Source organism: Lepisosteus oculatus, chromosome 14, assembly GCF_040954835.1.
Source record: "Lepisosteus oculatus isolate fLepOcu1 chromosome 14, fLepOcu1.hap2, whole genome shotgun sequence".
Lineage (NCBI taxonomy): Eukaryota > Metazoa > Chordata > Actinopteri > Semionotiformes > Lepisosteidae > Lepisosteus > Lepisosteus oculatus.
This window is the reverse complement of record NC_090709.1, coordinates 44,535,452-44,557,446: the sequence shown is the minus strand read 5'-3', so window position 1 is coordinate 44,557,446 and position 21,995 is coordinate 44,535,452. Positions and strand designations below refer to the sequence as shown.

At 40.5% G+C, this 21,995-nt stretch overlaps 1 protein-coding gene and 1 non-coding gene across 3 annotated transcripts; both read right to left on the bottom strand.

The window, feature by feature from the left end:
• Positions 1-4,026: 4,026 nt before the first annotated feature.
• trnat-agu (transfer RNA threonine (anticodon AGU)) lies at positions 4,027-4,112 on the bottom strand. Its single transcript is given in 2 exon segments — positions 4,027-4,062; positions 4,076-4,112. It is a non-coding gene; the product is annotated as a tRNA-Thr (tRNA).
• Positions 4,113-4,391: 279 nt separating this feature from the next.
• LOC138242763 (zinc finger protein 180-like) lies at positions 4,392-19,652 on the bottom strand. 2 transcript variants are annotated; one of them, XR_011191704.1, is made up of 2 exons: positions 19,016-19,652; positions 4,392-4,913 (listed from the first exon to the last, which is right to left on the bottom strand). XR_011191704.1 is itself a non-coding variant. In XM_069198317.1 (2 exons), the coding sequence occupies exon 1, from the start codon at positions 8,493-8,495 to the stop codon at positions 7,518-7,520; it is 978 nt and encodes a 325-aa protein (XP_069054418.1). In that variant the 5' UTR covers positions 8,496-8,499; the 3' UTR covers positions 4,392-4,913; positions 5,334-7,517. The 2 variants fall into 2 exon arrangements, 1 of the variants encoding a protein (XP_069054418.1); XM_069198317.1 differs by lacking the exon at positions 19,016-19,652 and adding an exon at positions 5,334-8,499.
• Positions 19,653-21,995: the final 2,343 nt, after the last annotated feature.

The window sequence follows — 21,995 nt, the reverse complement described above, 5'->3', positions numbered from 1 at the left end:
AAAGATGGATTGTGGGAGACCCTTGACTCCCCATGTCATGCTGTATTTCTCTCTCATTCTACTGGTAGTGGTGCCGTCGCTTCTGGAGAAAGTCTGTCAGTGGTCCTTCCAGACGGGTCAGTAAATACTGTTTGTGTGCTGTATAAAAAACGCCGTTGAATTTTTTTCTAAAACAGGAGAGATACGTTTCGGAATGCATTTTCTGGTAAAAATAAAATATCTACACGGGCGCTATTAGCTGAGTCTGAAGCCTGCTCTACAGAAGAACTATATTCAGAGTGCCAAAGAAGTCGCTTCCATGCGTCATAACACCACAAAGTCAGACTACAAGTGCTGAAAAGCCATTATGAATGGTAACTGGTAATTGGCTGGATTAAATTTCCAGTCTATTTGAGGGCATGACTTGGAATCCCACTGCTGCCCCATATTTCCTTATTAAGAATCACGATATTGTTGTTGTTGCCTCCACGCGATTTAATCAATTTCAGTAGAATTAATTTGAACAACAGTAATAATCATATTTGTTTTAATCCCTCATTGCAATTTGTACACAAAGATTATTTTTTTTATTTTAAAAACGTGATAGCCTTGATGGGAAATAATACGGAACTGCAGGTGTGGGGGTCAAGTGGTAAGGTGTTGGTTTTGTAAACTGAAGTTTGTGGGTTTGAACCCTATCCTTGCCTGTTTTGTTTACCATGACATTCCTTTATCTGAGTCATCAAATGTCTTGCAATGTAGAAATCTCTGTAATAAGAGGAAAATAATTATCGGTAGTGTTTAATAATCCTTCTGTTGTTCTAGCATAATCTGCCCTGATTTTTAGTTGACAAAGCAATGGGTGCACACACCACCCTCTGCTGCCTGGCAGGATGGTTAAGTGGTCTAAAGTGCCACACTCAAGGACTCTTGTTTTTTCATGTTGCTCATGTGCTCTGGTCTCTAAGTGGAGGCTTCAGTTCAAATGTCACTCCCGATAGCTAAACTTTTCCTGTCGTGCATTATTCCAGTCTTGTACTCGCTGACAATCACAATAAAAGGAAAACGGAGAAATTGCTTAGCAAGAACTTAATGGACAAGGAAAATGCTTCCCAAAAACTTCAATGTCTTTAGCAGAAAGGAAAAATTAGATAGCCTTTGATTTCTGCCTTAATAACTGTTTGGGCTGTCTGTAATTGAGAAAAGATGTTCGGTAAGATAGGCATTAAAATGTGAAAGACCAAATTATAAAAGCAGCAGGAGAAAGGTGCAGCACAATGAAATTTGTGAGTGTTCTACATTGTTAAAATTCATGAGTTTTTATGCTGCTTGGATTTCTTTTAAGCCTACGAAGTGACCCCTGTTTCATTTTCTATTCACCCACTCGTTTTGTAATATACCTCTCAAACTTCAGAACCAAATAAGATTTCATGTGTGACAGCATTCCCCTGCAAATACTGATGTATTGGGTGAACCCGAATGAAATATTTTAGTGCTGGCTCAAATATGAGGAATTTCAGACCTTTTTAAACTTGGTGTGCTTTTGTTTCGTTTGTTCACTCCTGTACTATAGCAGAAATATTTCTATAGGTGTATGATCATGGTAGGCTGACAGGAGGAACATGTGGCCCAAAAGCAGTGACAATATCAGAGGTGTCTGCAGTGTGTTGGTTTGTGAGCAACGATAAACTTGACGTGGAAGCAGGTGTGCCTGCATTAATACAGCTCCATCGATCGGAAAAAGTAACACAAGAACCGACTTAAATTAAAGAAAGTTTCTGCAGCTGAAAATGGAGACTGCTCCAGGTGATGATCAAACTCACAACCTCTGCAGAACACCACTGTATAAGCGCTGCACACTGACCAATTGCGCTACAATGCGGGGAAGTTAGCTTGAAGTTCAAAAACGATTTTGGCACGCCAGTAACATTTTCACGAAACATCTCAGAGTTACGAAAACACTTACTTTGTGTATAAAATACACTGTGAATGTTTTTACAGCCATTTACACCATTTTTTTTAACCAAACACAAATATTCTTATGTCTATATCCTCGCAAGAGAATTTCATGAGGCTGGTGGTAAATATCCTGTCCAGGAATATCGGGGCTGTAGCGGGTCAGATCTATAGATATAGTGAAGATGTTAATGGAGATGGTGTGTCTGGTCTATGTGTAAGAGATGTACAGGAAGAATAATCTGTGATCTGGGAAGAAGAGAACCCCTTCGGAAGAGCGGTGCTCCTCACAGGAGAGAATAAAAAATAAATTCAGGGATGCTGATTTTTCTCCTTGGGGGAATTAAAATCACTCAGCAGGAGTGACCTTGTGGCACAACGGTAACGTGTCTGACTCCCCTTCAGAAGGTTGTATGTTCAAATCATATCAAAGTCACCTGATGTGTTTTCTGGTTCTGTTGGTGCTGAACCAGGAAAATACACCAGGCAGTTGAGTTTTATCTGTACACCACATAGGTAATTTGAACGAAATAACAGAGCAGTACAGAACATGCAGTCAGGAGCGAATTATCTCGAACACGACAAGAGAAAAGGCACACTGCACATCCGCGAAACACCACGTCCGACTTTAGAGACAGTTACATAACAGAATGGAAGTTTCAGACCCCTTTTTATCACAGGTTCAAGGAAACTTGAAAGTTAGGGAGTTTTAGGTCACTTTTGTATTAAAAAGTGTCTGAAGCCTGTAAATATAATTTGCCCTTTTTTAATTGTGGATGAAATCCACTCCCATGTACCAGGACCTTACAGTATAGTCATGTTAATTAAAATGACTAACCCTATTGGACATTAGCTGGTGCTATTTGTAATGATTGCTATTTCATGCTGGAGAGAAAGGAAACCAGACCCAACGTTTGCTTTCAGGTGCTGTTCATTTATATAATGGACAAGTTTCCAACTCATTTCCTTAGTCTTGTTTACCTTGAATTTAAGTCACGAACCAGGTTTCTACTGTACATGTAAAGGCACAAGTAATAGATTCCGAGATCACAGGCAGAAACAATCAACACACTGAAAACACTAAGTTATTCCTGATCGTAGTCGAAGATGTGCAAAAATAAATTTCCTGATTCCTAAAACCCAATAAAGTCCATGTAAAAGTGTATTTTCAATCCCAATACACGTAACTGGATATAAACCAGTGACCTTCACGTACTAACTATTCTGATGTATCTGTATTCTGTATATGTATTCTGATGTATCAGGTGGATGCTGCACATTGGCGGTGGTGGAGGGGAGTCCCCATTACCTGTAAAGCGCTTTGAGTGGAGTGTCCAGAAAAAGCACTATATAAGTGTTAGCAATTATTATTATTATTATTATCTGAATTGTTTTAGCACAGTTACAAGAAAGAGACAAAATCTTTTTTTTATTTAAAAAAAATTCATTCAAGCTGTAGGTTTGAAAATGATTTTTTTAAATTTCCTAAATAATATAAAACACGAACATCACTCATTGTAAGCGTCTGACCATTGATATTCATGAATTGTAAGCCTGTACACAGTCACACGCTCTCAGTTCAGTGAGTATAATGCCTTTCAGGGTCAGAATATTATATTTTTGCCACTTATATCGAACCTGTTAATACTCCCAAAAGTGCAGTAGTAGCTTGTACTAAAAATGTACAGTTCACCACTAGTATAAACAGATGTGTGCAGTGTTTGCCTTTGTAAGCATTTGTGTAAAAAATAAGTTCATGATATGATAAAAACACAGGAAGCACAAACTTAATAATATAATGATTCAAAATCAAAACCAAATCATAAAGCCTATTAAGTACCTATCCTTTGAAAACAGAGAACACCTTAATATCTACGAAAAACATGACATTTGTATCTACTTTTGAATTACAAAGCCGACAGAGTAGTCCCTGAATTCAAAGATCAGATCTTGGCCAAAACAAGACAATCAGACGTGAGCTGAATTCGGAACAAGAGCCTCTGCTTCGTCGTTTATTGAGCTTTTGATCGAAGTCTGAATGAAAAAGATTCACTATTTTAACTCTTTGATTAAAGTACACAAAAAGCACCTTCCTTCAAGCCGGAATCAAACCAGCAACCTAAGGATTCCCCACTGTTTCCACTAGTCCTCTGCTCTACCAACTGAGCTATCAAAGGGATGTCAAGAGCTTCTCTCTGGCACATACTGCCCAAAAGTGAAGTGATTTAAATCCCAGTTCGACATCAAGTTTCCAACTCGTTTCCTTAGTCTTGTTTATCTTGAATTTAAGCCACAAACCAGGATTCTACTTTATAAACTTCCGGGGATATTACAAAAGGTTTGATGGGGCATCAATCATTCCAGGTGGAAAATGACTCAAGGACTTTTTTTTTTCTCGAGGGATCATATTAAACATTTCATTTGGATCAAGAAGTGGATCAGGGAGACACAAAACAAACAGTTTAATTCCATCTTTATTAGAAACTGCAACATAGCTACTGCATGTAAAGCCTTCAGTATGCGATTGTGAGAGTTCAGTTATCCCGGGGAGAACTGAAATTTAATAAATTGACATTTAAATAGAGTGTAAATCTTCAAACTATTCTATCACTTCAGAATATTTATAAGAGTCTACCTGGAGGGGGGTTTAAACATTAACATTTGTCCATTGGATTTAAAGTCCAACACCTTAACCACTTGGCCATTCAGATTTGATTCAAACAATTAAAAAAATTAAACCAGCGCCCTGTCACAGAAACGTACCCCGGTCTCCCGCGCAACAAACGGGGGTACTCAGCACTGTACGAACTAAATTTGCTCATTTCCAAAGACGGTTTCGCCTGCTCTCATCTTTTTAAAGACTGTCATAAACACTCAAGGAGTAATTCATTTGAGTTTGAAGTCTGTCTCTGTTGCTTCGGCTCTTGATGAAGAAAAGGTGTACGTGGGAGACTCCTCTGAAGAAGTTTAACGTCACCCTGCAAGGGAGAAGAGCCATCATTCACCTAGGCAACCACTAAGACACTTAACATTAAACACATGAAATGTGAGATGTGAAAATGTTTTCTACTTAGAAGTTCTGTCGTTTCTATTCTAACGAGAGAGGCTCTTTGTCGGAAGTGAGATTTGAACAAATGTCGCCAGGGGAAACTGCAACCTAAACGCAACGCCTTTTTTATCTTTCATTTATCAATAATGCAATAAAGTATTTAAATGGTTTAAAAACAAAAAGAAAATAAGAAATTGACAATTACAACACCAATCCAATCTGTATATAAAACATAGTTCAAGAAAAAAATAAGCTAATTAAGGCACAAGAAAACAAAATAAAACAACCCTAAACCACAAACATAAAATATATTCTGATCTTATCTTTCTCTATTAGGAGACACCCCCACCTCAGAGCCTGAAGTACAGATCTTCCTCTCGCAGTTCCACAAAGATGTTATTTTTTAAGAAGATCCTGCAAAAGTCGTCCATCCGCCTCTCAGCCCTGCAGTAGGCCAGGCTGAGAGAGAAGCAGTCCTTCACCCTGGCGATGTACAGCCTGACAAGGTCTGGCTTCAGGCTATTGTACATCACCAGGTTCCCCCTCTCCCAGACAACTGCCCTCGCTAGGCTGAGGAGGAGGTTCGCTAAAATGGCATTAACCCCCTCCTCAGACCCGCGGTATCCAAAGAGGAACAGCTCTTTCCAGGGTACCCCGTCAAGAACAGCTCCTCGAACAGAGCGAAACAGGCCATCCAGCAGGGCTGTCAAGTACACCCTCAAATCCTTCAATCCATCACAACTAACAAAGAGGTGCAGCAGCCCCTCCGTCCACTGCACGCACACCAGGCAGAAGAAGTCCTCCCCAGCATGGAAGCACTGCAGCACCATCTTGGGGAAAACACAGTTGTGACGGATGAAGAAGTCCAGCTGTTCGCATCTCTGGGGCAGGAAAGGCAGCCTCAGACGTGCCCAGATCCATGCCAGCTCGGATCTGGGCACGTCTCACCCACAGCTCCAGCCAAGCCGGGCCTGCTGCCCCATCTTGTGAACAGAGCTTCTCCAGCCAACTGTCCGGGAGACCGAGTTTGAGCTGCTTGCAATCCTGATGGATCTTACTGTTTTTAATGTATAATATTGCTTATCCTTTAATTGCAAAATAAAGTGTTTTCATGTTCTAAAAAGTTACTACAATTTTTTTTTTACTTTGAAAAATGGTCACTTTGTATTTATAGACTGAGAAAATACTGCAAAAAAGCTGTTAATATGTGAAAATGTGTTTGTTCCATTGAATGTGTAAATGGGTATGTCTCATTAGTTAATTAATGAAGATCTAGTAGCTTCTAACATTATTTCTAATATAATATTATTTCCAGATAAACCAACTTCGGAGAGTAGGCGGCAGTGATGTCAGAGAAAGTGTGTTCACAGTCTTGTCAAGGTATTGCTTGTTGATTTTTAAAATGTTTTTACATTACATTTTTACTCTGATCAAGTTAACATATCCACAGAATTGAGCTTATAGATACCTATGTGTTAACTACTGAATGTGCAAGGTGTAAAACTGCAAAATAGTCTTTTAAAATATAAGGATTACAGTACTACAATTCTAATATACGTCTATCGTTATACGTCTGTGATTAGATGTTCATTATACATAAATGGTTGGAGTTCTAGTATACGGATAAACTTAGAGGACTATTATACATATATGGTTGGAGTTCCGGTTAACTTTAGAGGACTATTATACATATATGGTTAGAGGTAGGATTCAGATCTCCCGCAGACACAAAGAAGCAGTGGCAGGCTGTTGCCGTGTCCAATCGGCGCTCTGTGGCCCGGTGCAAGGCAGTGCTGGTTCGACCTGAGAGAAGGAGAAGGAGGGAGAGATTTCTGCTGCGGTGCGCTGCTGATGCTCTCTGAAGACTGGCTAGTTAGTGTTGGCACACAGAAAAGTCACAATCTTTAGACAGGAAGAAGACCGTTTCGTTCCCGATGTAGCGCGAGTTCTGAATACTGATATACAGCTGTCCACAGTTCCGACCGTAGTTCACTCGTTGATCAGGTGAGCGTTCGCGGTGGGTTCACGAGGCTTGCTGCTGGGCTAACCTCGGGTGGATCCTTTGGTTACACGCTGGAACCTCCATTCTCAACTCTTAGAACAAGGAAAAGTCCTGGCACTGGGACACACTGGCCGTTACGTGACTGTCTGAGCTGAGTCTGAGGTTGTCCAGGAGGACCTGGAGTTTTACCTGGAGAACTACGGTCACTCAATGGTTGCCTACATTTATTGGTGCCCCGTGTGAGGATGAGTAGCCATGAACTCTGACCTTGGGGTTGTAAACCACTTGGGATGAGACTCTCCCTTGGAATCTCCCAGACAGTGAGGCACCAGAGATGACCATTCATTAGGGTGGCTGATGTGTCTCAGCTTTGGGAGTTGTTCCTTATCAGGACACTCTATCAGCTACAAAAACACCTTAAATGTGAACCAAATGGAATGACCTCTCTGTATCAAGCACCACTGGAGATGAGGGAGAGAGACTGGCAAGGGAGCAGCAAACTTAATTCCTGTATTTTAATAAACCTTGCCGCTACAGTGGTCTCTCTCCTGTGTGAATGCGCTGGTGGATTTTTAAGTCACTTGACCGACTAAAACTCTTCTGACACTGACTGCAGCTGAACGGTCTCTCTCCTGTGTGAATGCGCTGGTGGGTTATTAAGCTACTTGACTGACTAAAACTCTTCCCACACTGACTGCAGCTGAATGGTCTCTCTCCTGTGTGAATGCGCTGGTGGGATATTAAGCTACTTGACTGACTAAAACTCTTCCCACACTGACTGCAGATGAACGGTCTCTCTCCTGTGTGAATGCGCTGGTGGGATATTAAGCTACTTGACTGACTAAAACTCTTCCCACACAGACTGCAGCTGAATGGTCTCTCTCCTGTGTGAATCCACTGGTGTGATTGTAAGTGGTTTTTCCGACTAAAGCTCTTCCCACACTGACTGCAGCTGAACGGTCTCTCTCCTGTGTGAATGCGCAGGTGGGTTTTTAAGTGACTTGACTTACTAAAACTCTTCCCACACTGACTGCAGCTGAGCGGTCTCTCTCCTGTGTGAATGTGCTGGTGGGTTTTTAAGTCACCTGACCGACTAAAACTCTTCCCACACTGACTGCAGCTGAAAGGTCTCTCTCCTGTGTGAATGTGCTGGTGGGTTTTTAAGTCATCTGACCGACTAAAACTCGTCCCACACTGACTGCAGCTGAATGGTCTCTCTCCTGTGTGAATGCGGTGATGTCGTTTTAAGATGTGTGATTGACTAAAACTCTTTCCACACTGACTACAGCTGAAAGGTCTCTCTCCTGTGTGAATGTGCTGATGCCTTGTTAAGTGACTTGACTTACTAAAACTCTTCCCACACTGACTGCAGCTGAACGGTCTCTCTCCTGTGTGAAGGTGCTGATAGGGTTTTGAAATGCTAGACTGACAGAAACGCTGCTCCTCCCTGTGCCATAATGGCAGTTTGTCCACTCCATCTGAGCAAGGCCTTGAGTGATTCTTCCTCATCCTCTGATCGTGCTGGGGTCTCTTATTCTGCAAATGCTCCATGGAATGGTCTTGCTCTGTGTGATAAAAGTGAGATTTGTTTTCTTCATTACATCCCTCAGTGTGCTGCTCAGCAGTGTGAATCATCTGGGACTCCATCTCCAGCTCTCTGAGACTTAAACCATCCAGTTCATTCAGTTGTTCCTCTCTTTGCCCAAGAACAGACACACTCTCCAGTTCATTAAAACTTTCAACGATTTTTTCAGTAACCAGATTATTAAACCCGTGTGTAAAGTCATCAGATGCTAAGGGATCATATGATTGTTTGAGACTGTGCAATGACAGTCTCTCCACTTGAACAGAACAAGGCCTAATTATCAAGCCCTGTAGGAGCTGCTGTTGCTCCTCCCTGTACTGACTCTCCTCTCGGTGCTGTATCTCAACACTGTTCTCTTCACCAGGTACATCAGTCTGCTGCTCTGCACAGTCAATCAACTGGGGCTCCATGTCCTGCTCTGTAAGATTAAAGACATCCAGTTCTCCACTGTGCTCTTGTACAGAGACACAGCCCAGTTCATTACAACCTTGTGTAATATTGTTTGAGTCCAGATTATTCATCTCTGTAAAATCATCACATACTAAGAGCCCAGGAGTCTCACTCTCAGGGTCTGTCTTCATTGTGGGTACAGAGTCCAGATCCTTGACACTCTGTCTGCTCTCGGTGTGCTGCTCCCTGAGTTTCTCTTTCTCTTGTGCGGCAGTGAGCACTGTCTCCTGCATCAGACTGGAGCCCCACTCCTCCTCACTGTGCTGCTGTTCAAGAGGAGCCCTTTCCCCAGCTTCAGAGAGAGTACTGGCCTCTGAGCCTGTAAACACAGGACAAGAAAACAAGACCTTTATAATAATAATAATAAAAAAACTATTTTATATAGCACCTTTAAAGGTGGCTTCTCAAAGCGTTTTATAGAATGACAACAACAAAAAATACACAATATAAGCACGATGAGAATACACAGTTAGAGGAGACAGTAGATGGTGGTACTAAGTACAGTAGGAGCAGAGGGGTAAAGAACAGTTAAATAAAGGCTCTTCTGAAGAAGAAGGTTTTGAGTCTGGATTTGAAGGAGTTTATAGAAGGTGACTCTCCGATATCCTTAGGGAGAGAGTTCCAGAGCTTGGGGGGATAACAGGTGAAGGCCATGTCACCCATACAATGTAGACGGGCTTGGGGGACAGTAAGGAGACCAGAATTAGAAGAGCGAAGGTTGTGAGGTGAGGAGTAGGGTGATAACTCAGACAGGTACCGAGCCATGGAGAGCCTTATAGGTGAGCAGGAGGATTGTTAAGTCGACAGGAAACTTGACAGGAAACCAGTGCAAGGACTCCAGGATAAGAGTAATGTGAACACTTGCACTAGACCTGGTTAGGATTCTGGCTGCCGAATTGTGGACATACTGGAGTTTCTTCAATGGTGATTTAGAAACCCCAGAGAGTAGAGCGTTACAGTAGTCGATTCAAGATTAGACAACACTTTTCAGCCACAGTTAGTGATAACATAGGGCGTAGTCGAGGAATATTTCTGAAGTGAATGAAAATGTTTTGACAACATTCTACGCATGTGGGTCGAACGTCAAATATCATCCCCAAGGTTTTCAGTTTAGACTGAAGCTGAAGTACAAGACCATCTACAGATAGGGTTTCTTATGGGTTTTATAAAGTTGATGGGTGGTGCCAATAAGCATGGTTTCAGTCTTGTCACAGTTAACATGAAGGATATTTTGAGTCATCCAAGTTCTTATGTCAGAGATGCAATTAGAATAGAGACAGCCACATCAGCATAAGGTTTGGTATGTACAGTGCCTTGCGAAAGTATTCAGCCCCCTTGAACTTTTCAACCTTTTGCCACATTTCAGGCTTCAAACATAAAGATATAAATTTTTTATTTTATGTGAAGAATCACCAACAAGTGGGACACAATTGTGAAGTGGAACGAAATCTATTGGATTTTTGAAACTTTTTTAACTAATAAAAAAATGAAAAGTGGGGCGTGCAAAATTATTCGGCCCCCTTGCGTTAATACTTTGTAGAGCCACCTTTTGCTGCGATTACAGCTGCAAGTCGCTTGGGGTATGTCTCTATCAGTTTTGCACATCGAGAGACTGAAATTCTTGCCCATTCTTCCTTGCAAAATAGCTCGAGCTCAGTGAGGTTGGATGGAGAGCGTTTGTGAACAGCAGTTTTCAGCTCTTTCCACAGATTCTCGATTGGATTCAGGTCTGGACTTTGACTTGGCCATTCAAACACCTGGATACGTTTATTTGTGAACCATTCCTTTGTAGATTTTGCTGTATGTTTGGGATCATTGTCTTGTTGGAAGATAAATCTCCGTCCCGGTTTCAGGTCTTTTGCAGACTCCAACAGGTTTTCATCCAGAATGGTCCTGTATTTGGCTGCATCCATCTTCCCCTCAATTTTAACCATCTTCCCTGTCCCTGCTGAAGAAAAGCAGGCCCAAACCATGATGCTGCCACCACCATGTTTGACAGTGGGGATGGTGTGTTGAGGGTGATGAGCTGTGTTGCTTTTACGCCAAACATATTGTTTTGCATTGTGGGCAAAAAGTTCGATTTAGGTTTCATCTGACCAGAGCACCTTCTTCCACAAGTTTGGGATGTCTCCCAGGTGGCTTGTGACAAACTTTAGACGAGACTTTTTATGGATATCTTTGAGAAATGGCTTTCTTCTTGCCACTCTTCCATAAAGGCCAGATTTGTGCAGTGTAAGACTGATTGTTGTCCTATGGACAGACTCTCCCACCTCAGCTGTAGTTCTCTGCAGTTCATCCAGAGTGATCATGGGCCTCTTGGCTGCATCTCTGATCAGTCTTCTCCTTGTCTGAGCTGAAAGTTTAGAGGGACGGCCAGGTCTTGGTAGATTTGCAGTGGTCTGATACTCCTTCCATTTCAAGATGATCGCTTGCACCGTGCTCCTTGGGATGTTTGAAGCTTGGGAAATCTTTTTGTATCCAAATCCGGCTTTAAACTTCTCCACAACAGTATTACGGACCTGCCTGGTGTGTTCCTTGGTCTTCATGATGCTCTCTGCGCTTTCAACAGAACCTTGAGACTATCACAGAGCAGGTGCATTTATACAGAGACTTGATTACACACAGGTGGATTCTATTTATCACCATCAGTCATTTAGGACAACACTGGATCATTCAGAGATCCTCGCTGAACTTCTGGAGTGAGTTTGCTGCACTGAAAGTAAAGGGGCCGAATAATTTTGCACGCCCCACTTTTCATTTTTTTATTAGTTAAAGTTTCAAAAATCCAATAGATTTCGTTCCACTTCACAATTGTGTCCCACTTGTTGGTGATTCTTCACATAAAATAAAAAATTTATATCTTTATGTTTGAAGCCTGAAATGTGGCAAAAGGTTGAAAAATTCAAGGGGGCCGAATACTTTCGCAAGGCACTGTATGTATATATGAGTATCATTAGCATAGTAATGATAGCTGAGGCCATGTGATCTAAAAAAATGCTTCAAGCTAAAGCTGTAAGCTTTAAGCTACACAAACACACGTCTAGTATACTCGCAATCAATTTGGGTTGTTTAAGCATAGAGGAATAAGAGGGTTTAAGGGGGTTTCTAATATTATGTGATTTTAGATATACAAGCTTTGTCAGAAACCTAACTACCATGTAAAAAGTAAGACTACAGAAATAATAATAATACATTACATTTACATTAACACTGCACTGAGAAAGAGAGGGGTTCATGCAGACACACTGACTGGACACTCCAGTACATTAACACTGCACTGAGAGAGAGAGGTAAATACAGACACACTGACTGGACACTACAGTACATTAACACTGCACTGAAAGAGAGAGAGGGGTTAATACAGACACACCGACTGGACACTGCAGTACATTAACACTGCACTGAGAGAGAGGGGTTAATACAGACACACTGACTGGACACTACAGTACATTAACACTGCACTGAGAGAGAGAGAGAGGGGTTCATACAGACACACCGACTGGACACTGCAGTACATTAACACTGCACTGAGAGAGAGGGGTTAATACAGACACACTGACTGGACACTACAGTACATTAACACTGTACTGAGAGGGGGGTTAATTAGCTCCGTAAAGTTGCCCCCCTACAGACAGCACAAACAATGAAACTTACCTCATTTGTTAGTGCTATGTTTGTGTCGGTTTGTGTTGTTAAAAATAGCGTTTGTGCTGCTTTCATTCCCGTGATATAGCGCCTTGTTTTTCTGATGATCACATGACCATGCACGGTGACTTGGACCTCAAGTAACCCCGTCTGCCGAGTTCAAGCACTCTGTTACCAGCGCGAGAGTAACAATTCTGCAACTTTGTTCCTCTGTTTGCCCAGGTACGGAGGGCGGTGGTGGATTTTGCATTTAATATCATTATCTTCTATGCGTTTGTGTGAACAAGAAAATTAAATTTTTCTCCAATATCATACCCCAATTAGAAGAGTTGCAGGTGTAGACTTAAAAAGCGAACATTAGCAAAATTGTATATTCTTACAAAGAGGCTTTAACAAACAAGTCTTAATACCTCATAGCGGTGACCTTTTTTAAAAATCTGAAGAAGTAATCAGTTTCGCATTGTCTCCTTCTTAAATAAACAGACATCAAGGGACGTGTGAAGATTCAACCTGTCTGTCGAGCCACGTATTTAAAAAGACTTGAATTTGCAACTTTCTGAACCATTGTTGCTCTTTTTTATGCAAAGCCAAAGTGAAAAGGAACCAGGACTTCAGGACTTTTATTTTTAAGGGGCACTACGTACAAAGTTTACACAGAAGAAACAGAGAAACAAGAGTCTTACCATCTCACACATGAACACCGTGGCAATATTGGAAAATATTTTTATTTTCACAGAACAGAAGGTTCTCTGAAAAACTGGCATTATCCACGTGTTTGTATTTACAGGGGTTCTTATGCGCAAACATGAAACGATTAGCTCACAGTTCTTTTATATGTGTTTCTGGTCAGTCGGTGTAGAATACAGCATGAGGGCACACCTTGACCTCTGAATACACAGATATGACTACAAGGACCTTTACAGGTACCAACACACTCAGTACTTAAATTACTGGATGTGATGAAAACAATGAATGCAATTTGTTTTCCGACTCTGTCTGGTCGGGTGGGGGTGGATGTTTTACATTTTAATATAGTGCCTTCTTTTTCTGGCCGTGACGTCACATTGTGCCGTCGGCACCATACAAAGTTCACGACCACCAGATCTTTCAATTGTGATCTCTTGATCAGCTGACCCCAGCCTTTGCAGTTGATGTTTGATTTATTATCTGCATCTCTGGCGAAGACCTCTTCTTCCAAATCGTAAGTTACTTTACAAACTAGAAATGCTATACTGTAATTATGATGCTACGTTGACGTTCCCATGAATTTATTTTAAAGTAAAGATATTTGAGAAACTTTTTATATCGCGGGAAATACTACAAAAATTAGTAAGCTGCATTTGCCGTTATCATGATATTTCTACACATGCAAGTGAAACTTGAAAGGATTTGTCACACTTCTGAATTTAAATTATAATGTTTTGTTTCTGTAAGTGTTACTAGGAGAACTGAACCCCCATAAATCTCTGACATGTTAGAAATTGCTAATGTGAAAGCAGAAATGATTAAGTGGTGAATGCAATGCTTTAAAAACATATCATAAACGAAAGAAGTGGTGATGAGCCTTGGTATTGCAGTTAACGTGAGTAGGCAGGTCTTAAAAATATTAATCTATCAATTTCTATCTACATATACAGAGACTTTTTGATGTGCACTTAAACTGTAATCCATAACAATGTAAAAATTATTTTCATTTACGCGGTGGAGGGAAGTCCCCATTACCTGTAGAGCGCTTTCACTGGGGTTTCCAGAGAAGCACTATGTAACTGAAAGGATATTATTATAAATCATGTAAAAATTGGGAAGAAGCACAGTTTAAGCCAGGTTTGGTGAAATTCATTTTTTGTTACTTTTTTGAGTGTTAATCGGACTTCTCTATACTTTGCATTAAACATTTCCCATAATACGCGGGCCATGGGTCTAGCTAGGGATTCGGCCATCACATGAACACTAAGATTAAAGGGTGACATCATGGAGCTAACAAAAGAGAAGTGTAAAGCTCGCCACGATTTGTTGTTTGAGATTTCAGTTCTAAGCAATATACAGTGTTTTGCATTCATCCTTATTTCTTTCTGGGGATTTAAACTACTCATCAATTGCTTGATTTTTTTTAAACCTTGAGCGGTCAGATTCCACGTACTGCACTACATATTTGTGATTTTTGATTGTTAATTCTTAATTGTGTATGAAAAGTAGATATCAGACCTACTGCATGCAATAGCTTATTAAGGACCTGTTGCCTTTCTATTGTTCCATTACCTGTAGAGGAGGAGAGGTGTTTATAATGTACATTGAAGTACCTGCCTCTTTGAAGTTCTGAGCATCTTTGGGAATGTTTGCACGGTTTACGTTGTTTGTATCATGTCCCAGAAGCAGCAGGCACAAAACTGGTGATTCCACTATTGTAGTAAATGTAGTAGAGTTAACCATTTGACAATAGATTAAAGTCTGCCTTCACAGAGCATAGAACAGGATAAAATGAGTTTTGTGAGCTTTATTAAGTTATACCCTCACGCAACAGAGTATATTAAGGAAGTACAGAGTTGGTATAAAATTGCATCATTTGGTGTGTTACACTGTTACCACACTTAAGAGACCAAGGAAATGTACTGGATTAAAGCTCTGCATTGTTCATTTTTATTCTGACATTGTTAAACATTTTACACATTGTTTGGTTACGAAAGTCGATGTGAGGACAGGATTTGTTTTTTTGTATTTTAAACAATGTATGTTGTTGCACCATAGTACTCATTCTACATATTTGCCCTTCATTCCAGGATTCATCACCTACAGGCACTGTGAGGGTAGGAGCTTAACAGTACTAACATTCAGGTTGTGCTGCCAGACATAACCTGACAAAAGAATATACCCAAGTGCTGCAGGACTGCAAAGGTAACAAATAATAAATGTATACATGCATAACAGATAAAATCACACTTAAAACCTCACACTTAGAACAAAAAAATAGCAGAAGAATACGATGCTTTTCCTTCTGATGAAGTTCTAGAAAAAATAGGTGTAGCTGGGGACCAAGAGCCAAGTTGTACCCCTGATGCATGCCCGACAGCATTGAAAGACTGGGTAACAGAAATCTGTGAAGAATGCAGGTTCCTTGCTGTGGACAGTGGTGATAGAGATAACCTGCATTTCCTACCGGAGATTGTTCCTCATCTCACGAGGCTTGCTTGCTATCTCCCACTCTGGATAGGCTTAATGGTTCCACTTTTCAAAAGTGTGAACATTACTGCAAGTTCAGCCAATGAGGAGGCGGATTTCAAAAACCTAATACAATCAGTGCTGAAGCATGACACTCTGACAATGCGAGATGACAGGTTCCTTATGAAGCACCTAGCACACATAGGAGGTATGAGAATATCAATGGGTGCTCATAGTGTTTCCCAGAGGGCCGTTGTCAGTGCTACCACCTCTGAGGCAGAGACATCCAGCACTACCTAAAAAACGGAAACCATCTTTTTATCTTGTGCCTTGTTCTGAGTGGTTACAACATAGATTGTTCGGTTCCTGTGAAAAAGGCTGTAGTGGCTCTGATGAGGAATGGAAGCAGCAGAGACCTGCCCCCAGTAAAGGTGAGTGGATTGCATTCCAATGTTTCTATGTATATCACCATTCTCTCTTGTGTGTTAGACTTTCAGCGATCCACAACCTTGAATTACAATGGAAAATGGTTTTATATATATACTATGTACCAAGATCTCTCAGTAACAAAAACAAAACCACAATAATATTATAAGAAGAAGGAGACATGTTCTCCTGGTTCTGTGGCTGAACCATATATATACACACAAGAATATGCAAAGAATATGCAAAAACTTTGTTTTAATCTGAAATTTTATATACAAAGATTTTAAAGTCACTACGTACAATAGATATTTATCATTAAAATCTTAAAATCATTCACTGATGATAACTTCTCAGTAATATGTATATTATATTGACATTTATATTGGTTATATATACATATCACAGCCTGTTAAATATTCACTTTAAATTCATGAGCTCTTAAGCCCGTAGTGGTAGTGAGGACGAATCAGATGTTAAATCGAGGAAGGGAGACAGGAGATTGAGCCCCACCCCCCAGACAGACTGAGAAAGGGTTCATTGTCACACATATGAGCACATTTGCAAGACAATGCGAGGCTCCGAACCGCAGCAGCCACAAATCCTGCTCCTGTGTCAATGTTAAGAGGGTTTATAAGACATTCAACACACATTTATTGATTCATGGCATAACTTGTCCTCCCTATTCACTAACATTATAAGACCACGTCCCAATTTCCAAACTGTACCCTAAGCCCTTCCTCCAGGTCCACACCTCCATGACGCAGCGTAAGAAGTGTGGACTTCAGTGCATGTGGACAGAATTTCTTAAATATGTTTTTGTTTTCCTTTCTCCATTCGCAGGCTGATGAAATTGAATCTCATCGCGTATGTCCCCGAACCAAAAGGGAGTGACACGTTGTGTTCATTCGTCTTTAGCAGACTGAACTCCAAATGGGCGAAGTAAACAAAGGAAAACGTGGTGATACCGCCGTTTTTGCGTAACTAAATACATTTCAACTCGACTATCCCGGTACACAAATCACAGTCTGGGGAAAATAACTCATTCATTCGCTTTCTTTCAACACAAACTAGGCAGGACCTCAAAGCTTTGTACTACTGAATACATTTTCTATTAAATATTCCATCTACAAAATATACTGCAGGTAAACCAATATTATATTTATCAAAATGGGGTGACGAAATCAAATCTGTACATCAAAACCTAGAACACAAACAGGATGAATCTGAAAGTAACACATAATCTACAGATATAAATAATATATACAGCATGAATACTTAAAGTAGTTCAGGTGGGGAGTTGCGTCAGCATGCGTAGGCTGCAAAGGAACAAGTAGAGGTTTATTCCTGTGCTGAAAAGAGAAAAAAAGAAACATTTCGGCTGTGGAGCCTTCTTCGGGCGTCAAAACCTTCTTCAACAGCTGAAATGTTGTTTCTTCTCTTTCCGGCAGGGAATAAACCTTTTACTTGCTCCTGAACCGAAGGTAGTCCAATTTATGTAATTTTGTTTTACATAAAATATGCACATATTAAAACCATAAAAAATTATATTTTAGTTTCCAATTGTGGGGGAAAAGCAAGCGCTGTCTTGACATTAGTGGTTCTATAATAATTAAGCCTGCTTTACTACACCAGCTACATTAGTTCATCATTGGGTATTCCTCAGACTATATTCAGAAGAAGGCAAAACAGAGCACAAAGCAATAACTCATCGCAGCAATTAACAGGGTCTAGGAGGGGAAGCTGATCGAACAAAGTTGTAATCATTTTCTTAAGACTCTTTTTGTGCTCAGCAGAAGATTGAAAAGGGCAGCAGAGGACAGTCGGGGATGTAATTTCACGAAAACATTTGTTCTGTCTAAATTGCCAGTATTTAACACACTGACTGTACACTCCAGTACATTAACACCTCAATGAGAGAGAGGGGGGTTAATACAGACACAGTGACTGGACACTACAGTACATTAACACTACACTGAGAGAGAGAGAGAGGGTTTAATACAGACACACTGACTGGACACTCCAGTACATTAACACTGCACTGAGAGAGAGAGGGGTTAATACAGACACACTGACTGGACACTCCAGTACATTAACACTACATTGAGAAAGAGGGGGGTTAATACAGACACACTGACCGGACACTCCAGTACATTAACAGTGCACTGAGAGAGAGGGGTTCATACACACACACTGACTGGACACTCCAGTACATGAATACTGCACTGAGAGAGAGGGGTGTTCATACAGACACACTGGACACTCCAGTACATTAACACTGCACTGAGAGGGGGGTTAATAAAGACACACTGACCAGACACTCCAGTACATTAACACTGCACTGAGAGAGAGAGGGGTTCATACAGACACACTGGCTGACTGGACACTGCTTTAATGTACAATAAGGTACATTAACACTGCACAGAAGAGATAGTTACCGCCACGTCGATAAATAATCTGCCCACAAACATATTTCCAAGACTCCAAAGTCTCCTAAATTGGTTTTCACATAAATAAAGTGTATCAGTTGATGACAAATTCAATAATACTTAGACAAAACCGAGTTTCTGGCCACATTCAAAGAACAGCAATAACCTTAATGAGAAGATAACCAGACCACAACTAGTTTAGTTCGCAGAAAAGAATCCCTCGGCAACATCACAAACCTTTCCTACTTTGCTCTGCATCTCTCCAGTACAGATTCAACAGTGAGGAAGTTAAAAACACCGTTTTTAAACACAGACATTACTACATAAGTCATCGCACTTACCCGACGGCTCCGTTTCTTCATTTGTTTCTGCAGTGATTTCACAGGGAGGCTTGAGTCCAACATGATCCGTCTGTCCCTGATCTCTTCCTGCTCCCGACTCCTTCTCCCACAGCTGCAGTCGCACTTTAAAGGTCTCGTTTTCCTTCATTCGCGTTATTTCTGTCCCGAAACTGTCCTCCACACACTGTGTGATATTAATCACGGCCCGACTCACCAGGATCTGGGAGACGCTGCGGAGTTTGTCTTGAAACTCGTTCTCAGAGTCAGACATCCTGTTTCGGAAAACTTCTGAAACTTCATACACGAACGATTTGAGCAAAACCTCCACGAAACAGTGAAGCTCGTTTTCCTGCTTCATTTGCGCGATTTCGACCCCGAAACCGTTGTCGACAGACGTGATTTTAATCACGACCCGTCTCGCCAGAACCTGAGAGATCCGGCGGAGTTTTTGTTCAATCGACTTCTCGGAATCATCTGTCCGGTTTCGGAAAACTTTTGAAACTTCATGCACGATCGATTTAAGCACAGTCTCCACGAAAGAGTGCGCCTCAGTTTTCAGATTAAGCAACAGATTCTCCATTTTTTTCCAGAGTCGATCTGGAAGACACAGACAAGTCCTGCAGCTGCCGCAGCTGCAAACACGTGGGCTTGAACACAGAAAGCGAAATGTGGTCAAAGAGAGGACTTCCGGGTTATCAGATGAACTTCCTTAGTGACCGTTGCTATAAACCACAAAAATATTATTCGAATAATAAAAATCTGAAAAAAATAGTCCAGAATAGATGTTTGCGTTATATTATAGTGTAACGTATACGGTCGACATTTTTTATTTTTATTAAATGTGTAAATAATTTACAAATACAACTAGAGGAGCAGAAACAGATACAAGAGAAAAAAACACGAACAGAAAAAAAAATAACTGGCAGAGGTAACGAAGTAAATTATATTTTTTACACATATCAAATGTTTTCCTTGCTTTAGCATTTTTTTCATTTTATAGAATTTAAATAATATTTAAACTCCATCTGAAAAGTGCTAAAAAGGGGAGTATTATTGGACCATTTTGATTTATGAATGTGAAATTTAATCAGAATGACTAATAAATTTGCTATAAATAAATTATTTTTTAAAAAAAGTTATCTTACACAGTACAATATCAAAGTCCTCAAATCTAAAAAAAACACCTTTAAATGCCTACAAACAAAACTCTGCAAGTCCGTCCAAAACAACTTCACAAACACACACCTTACAAGTAAATGTACCAAAGGTTCCCTTTCAGCCCGACAAAAAACGCACAAATCATCCTACTCATGCTTAAATTTAGATAGTACTAATTTGACTGGATAAAACCTATGAACAATTTTAAACGATATCTCTTTAACTTTATTTGTAATATAATATCCATCAGGAGTTGTCCATACTAACTCCCAATTTATATTTTCAAACGGTGCATTCCGAAAAGATCAACTTAACGCACATGCCTTTCCTGTATAAAATAAAAATTTTACAAAACAAATCGCTTTTCTTTTCGAATACCGTTAATTTAAAAGAATCAATAGAAAAAAGACATGCACTAAAGCAGGTAAGTAGCTCTAAGATTAGCTAAATTACTGAGTTTTCCAAGAACCAGAACTATAACAATCCTTAAAACACGACTACAACATTCCAAACCAACACTAAATAAACACTAGTATAGGCTGCTATAACACATATAATCAAACGTAACAATCATTAACTGAGCAGTCACTCTCGTTCCCGTCTACAAAGACCCTTCGTGCCTTCTGCCATAAGACTGTACAAGAGATACAAGAGCATACAGACATTACCAGCAGATTCCTCAATAGCTTCTACCCACAAGCAGTGTGATTGGTGAAAACATTTGGCCATGCACCTCGGACCACACATACACCGTCTACCTTATTATAATTTCTTATTTCGCACATCTGCAGTCACTGTTTACATGTCTGCATTGTTTACTTGTACATTGCCTACTGTCTGTACAGTATATTGTCTTGATGTACTGTCTGTACTTTGTGTTTTTACACTTTTTTAAACAATTGTTACTGACTTCCTGTCAGTAAGAATTCCATTGTACCAGCACATGTGCCGGTTACATATGGCAAGAAGTTTAAGTTCATCCGCTGTGTCTCTGGGCAAGGGCAACATTGATCTGGTTTCTGGACTAAACATAAAACTCTCTGCTTACATCTGTTTTTTTCCTGTTTACAACTGTTTTTTGGTGCAATATATGCTGGGATTTGTGCAATATATTTATAATGTGCAATACAACTTTTGGTGTACTGGACTTTCGAGTCTGTTTTTGTATATTGTGTAGTGTGAACAACTCTGTGTAATCCATTTTTAATTTTTACTGCACTTCTCCCTGACTGTATTGTATGTATCATATTGTTGTCTTACTGTATCATTTCGTTACACTGGGCTCTGTTGAGTGTGCTAAGCTGCTGTTGCATGGCAATTTCCCTCACGGGATTAATAAAGTATCTATATCTATGCTCTCGCAGTCTCTTTCCTCACCGCTCCTGCTTGCCTGATACTCAGTGTCTATGCCTGGGCTCATTGAATCGCTGTCCCGGTCTTTTAGATCTTTATGCGGCTCTGAGAATGACTATGAACAAAAAATAATTTCAGTTTTACAAATTTGACACCCATTCAATTTAGTGTGCACACTTTCTTGTTACAGAGGGGAAGAATGCACAACATGAAATTTCTCCTGCTCATGCTCACCTATAAGGCTCTGCATGGCTTGGCACCTCAGTACCTGTCTGAACTATTATCGCCCTACTCCCCACCTCACAACCTCCACTCTTCTAATTCTGCTCTCCTAACTATTCCCCAAGCCCATCTACATTCTGTGGGTGACAGGGCCTTCTCCTGTTATGCCCCCAAGCCCTGGAACTCTGTGCCCAAGGATATCAGAGAGTCACCTTCTCTAAACCTTCTCCTTCAAATCCAGACTCTA